The following is a 4,411-nucleotide window of genomic DNA, read 5'->3' as shown; positions in this document are numbered from 1 at the left end:
TGTAAAGTCAATGACCAATGATTCACATGGAGGATGATAATTTTTTCTCTCCATCAATCTAGTGGATGGACTATGGACTACCTCTAATCACGCACATTCTGATCAAGCTTTTTCGATGGAGGACTTTTGGTGTTGTAGGAATCCATAAAATAGCGTACCTCCAAAAAAGCAATGGTGAAAAGGGGAGACAAAAAAAACATTTCAAACAGTACATACAAAAAAATGTTGTGAAGAACGTTCAAAGAAGAAAAATGAAAAATTAAGGTCATATCTAGACAAGAATTGCAACATATTTTTTGGTCACCACACACCCCCAAACATCAATAACATCTAATTAAAATCAAACAAATTGTAATGGGAAAAAGAATAATGTACAAAATTCTATGTTGGGCCATTGGAAATTGGCGCACCTCTCTTGATCCCATCCATGTGTGCAGTCTCATAAACAGGTCGACCACTTGAAAAATAACCCAAGTCATGGTTTTTCAACTCAAACAAATCAGAGCTTGAATCACTTTCTCCACCATCATCAACTCCATCAAACCTCTTGAACTCCTTCTCTTCTGATCCATATTTATCAGTAGAGATCATGTATTTTTCGGAAAACCCGTGACCGAAATTCTTCTGTTTCCCTGAAAATCCATTGCTTAACTTGAATTTGTTGTCATGATCCAACCAAGCATAGTCTCTGCTTCTCTTGTCACTACAGACCTCATTTTGTAAAGCAGTGTACTTAACATGTCCAATATTGTTGTATTTGGGCAAAGACACCACTTGCTTATGATCTGACACACTCCTCAAGTCCCTATAGGTCTTTGTAGGATCAGTGTAAGGAGGAGGCGTTCTGAAACCAGAGCTTGAGGATGAATGCATGGATTTTGAATCCGCAGTGGACGAGCTTTGAAAATGGCTAATGCTGCTTCTCCTCCTCCTCCTCCCAAACGGGCTCTCGAGATCTTCATCCTTCATGGACTGTGTGGTGGAATATGATGATTTCTTCTTCTTGGAAGATGTTTGGTTGAAGAGAGAATTGAGAAAGCTAGCGAGTTTAGCTCCGGGAGAGCTTGGTTGCTTGTACTTCTTTTCTTTGGTCATTTGCTTTTCCGTCATATGAGTTTGCGAAGGAAATGAGCTTCTCATTATCGGCATGTCCAAGCTAATTCTTCTTCCACCTCTCCAACCATGTCTGTGATCTTCTCTCATCATGATCTTCTGTGCAAAAGTGGCGTCCTTGTAGCCGGAGACTTCGTTGGCACCGGAGAAATAACGGGTGGCAGCAAAGACGTCGAGCTCACTGGAATCATTCCTCCGATGGAATGATTTCTTGTGGAGCTTCTCAGGCTCTGAAAGTCCTGCTATGGACATGGAGATAGATATAAAAAAAAATTGTGTTAAGTGATAAAGTTGTTTGAAAGTTGAGATAAAGCTAAGATTATGAGTGATATGCGTAGGGAGTGAAGCATAAACAAGGAAGCATGGTGAGATTTGTGAGGTTGTAGGGAGAATGGGGTTTTGAAATGCTTAAATAGTGGTTGGAAGCTCACTTTTATCATAATCCATTATGATGATGTCTACAACATTATATATATATACACATATAAGTACTGTATAGAATGATATATAAAAGGATAAAATGTTCTTTTCGGTAAGTGAACAAAAATTCTCTTATGTAATTGAACTTTTGCAACTAACTTTGATGAGCTAATTTTCGTGTCAACCCTACTAAACTACAATATAGTTAAATTAATTAGCCTTAGCTTTACTTGATGAAATGGTCACGCTTTTCAAAGGTGACGTTGATATTCAATTTGTAAGAATAATGTATCAGCTACTGTTCTGTGTCCCGATCTTACACAGTATATATAATACATTGATTATATAATATGTATGCAAAGTTGTAGTAAGCGTGTAAGTTCTCTCCTCTTTTTTTTTTTTGTGAATGTGTAAGCGTGTAAGTTAGTCTAAGAATAATGACCTTTTCTGATTACCATCTTACAGGTTAGTTTCAATGTGTTCATGAATGCAATAAGGATCTTAAAAGGATATTTTTGTCATTATTTGAGTACAGATAATCATGATTCGTAATCACGGTTTTGTTATGGTCGTGGTATAACGGACTCAACGAATATTGGTGTAAATTGACAAGTTTATTGAGGTATGTAATGATATCGAATCTTTGAAAAAAGGTTACGACCGGCCAATACCTCGTCTGGTACAACAAAGTATATGAATAATCTTAGATATATGAAATAACAAAAGACTTTTAAGGAGACAAACCATTTATTTGTCCATGATATAGTGTTGCTAGTTAATTCAAAGAAAAACTTCACAATAAAAATAGAAACTTGGAGAAAAAACATTAGCGTTGAAGGGCTTATAAAATTAAATTCTTAAGAGAAACAATTTATGATATAACAGAATTAAACGTAAAAAAATAATTTATACAACTGATTTTATTCATATGGAATAAAGACAACGATAATAATGACAATAATATGACGATAATTGTTCTTAATAGACTTTTGGAGGTTTTTGGGAGTGTTGACCCACATATATTTGGAGGTTTCCGGAGACAACCCAATTAATAATGGTAGCGTGAGCTTTAGTTTGTAGAAGATGGAGTGAGGGGGATAGAAAGAAACAAGCTTTATATCCATAACTGTGCTTCATTGGATTCTCTACTTCTTACACTGTTTTAGTGGGGATAATAAACTTTCAAGTGGTGTACCATGCCACTGACAAAAAAAATAAAAAATAAAATAAAATTGTACTATTGCTTAGCTTTATGTGAATATAATTATAGTTTGGATACTCTACCTTCTTTTGGAATTCTATCATTATCCAAATAGAAACTTTAATAAATTGGGAGGTAAGTTAGTGCTAAGATATTTTTGACTTGCATTATTGCATAAGACTAGGTTGTACAATTTTGGTGAATGGTCCACTTAACTTCCAATATAATGAATTAAATATTTAATCAACTTTTTTTTTTTTTTAGTTAACTCATAGTGTCCGGGATGGCACGAACTCTTAACGTCTCTCAACAACCCGACTAATCCCCGAGAACCGGAAGGGCACCTCCCCACCCGGATCAGGTAAGTCACTGCAGGAGTAGTGGAGGCTAGTCACAAGGAACACTCAGTGGGACTCGAACCCCAAACCTTAGACTTACTAAACTCTAAAGTCCAGCGAGTAAATCATTGGGCCATATCCGAAGTGAATATATTTAATCAACTTGAATAAGTTAAATTTAAGTACAAAATACATAAATAAATAAATAATCAGGGCAAATTTGGTGTGCTTTTCAAAATAGAGTTGCTTGAAATATGATTTATAAAATTTTGAAAACTTTTTAGAACATACTGTCTACAATAATTTTAGTATATATCTCTGTAGGAGGAAATCTAGGGAAAAAAATACTATATAAAATATTTAGACGAAGAAAAATTCTCGGGGAGGAGCCACGCAATTATTTTATAAAAAAAGGGTAAAGTGCAAAAAAATCCCCTGCTTTATTAAAAAATGAAACACCTCCACTTTTTAAAAAATGTGTATAAATTCATGTATTTTGAAAATTTATATCAAATTGTTCCTTGATCAACAATTTTGACCAAAAATAGGGTACTGCATGTAATTGGAGTTTTGGAATTGGAATTGATAGAATTGAAGAAAATTTTAGTTCAATTTTGTGAGTTATTATTTTCCAATTCCACCAATTTCATTTCCATACAACTGAACATAGCCTTAAGGGAATTTATGTATTTCTCTTCTTTTTTTCTAATAAATAAAAATATTTCTAAATTAAAATAAAGAACATTAAATAAAAAAATAAGATTTAAAAATAAATAAATATTTTTTTTGAGGAGCGGGGGCGGGGGTTATAAAATTAAAAAAAAATTCATTTATTTATTTATAAATTTTTTTTTGTCTTAAGGGTAGTTTAGATATTTCAATCTTCAAATTGAAGATTGCCCTTATTTGCTTAATTTAAAAAATGTAAGAGATTTTTTTTGATTAAAAAATTTTATTTTGTCTTAAGAGTATTTGCCAATTTTCTATATATTACACCGTAGTTTCTTACAAAAAAAAAAAAAAAAAAAAAAAAAAAAAAGACTCAATTACTATTTAGAAATGAAGGTGAAATTTTTTTTTTTCTTTACTCATTTGAAAATTTAAACCCTCATAATTAATTTTAAAAGATCAAAAAAAAATATCACTTAATCACAAAATCTTTAGTCCAAAATGAAAGGAAAGAGTAATTGTTTTAGCAATATTACAAAAGTGGATTACGAACGTCATTTGAAAATATTGCCTACCTACGTTGCCTTTTCACATCCTCCCTATCCTATAAGGAATAACAATAATTGTGAGAAGACAAACAAAAAAGGAAAAATGACAAGGACTAACATCA

At 32.8% G+C, this 4,411-nt stretch overlaps 1 protein-coding gene across 1 annotated transcript; it reads right to left on the bottom strand.

Moving 5' to 3' along the window:
• Nucleotides 1-213: 213 nt before the first annotated feature.
• Nucleotides 214-1,578, bottom strand: LOC132302746 (protein BIG GRAIN 1-like E). The gene has a single exon (XM_059799679.1). It carries the CDS (start codon nucleotides 1,363-1,365, stop codon nucleotides 382-384), a length of 984 nt encoding a protein of 327 aa, XP_059655662.1. The 5' UTR covers nucleotides 1,366-1,578; the 3' UTR covers nucleotides 214-381.
• Between the last annotated feature and the right edge of the window lie 2,833 nt (nucleotides 1,579-4,411).

The sequence above is a fragment of the Cornus florida genome, unplaced genomic scaffold (genome assembly GCF_030987335.1).
Source record: "Cornus florida cultivar Cherokee Brave unplaced genomic scaffold, ASM3098733v1 CherokeeBrave_3.0.0_Hap2_Chr04, whole genome shotgun sequence".
Classification (NCBI taxonomy): Eukaryota; Viridiplantae; Streptophyta; class Magnoliopsida; order Cornales; family Cornaceae; genus Cornus; species Cornus florida.
The sequence above is the reverse complement of the archived record's forward strand: the minus strand, read 5'-3'. Positions and strand labels throughout refer to the sequence as shown.

Bases quoted from the DNA above. Each gene is read 5' to 3' on its own strand.
- LOC132302746 (XM_059799679.1), bottom strand. From the start codon at position 1,365: ATGTCCATAGCAGGACTTTCAGAGCCTGAGAAGCTCCACAAGAAATCA.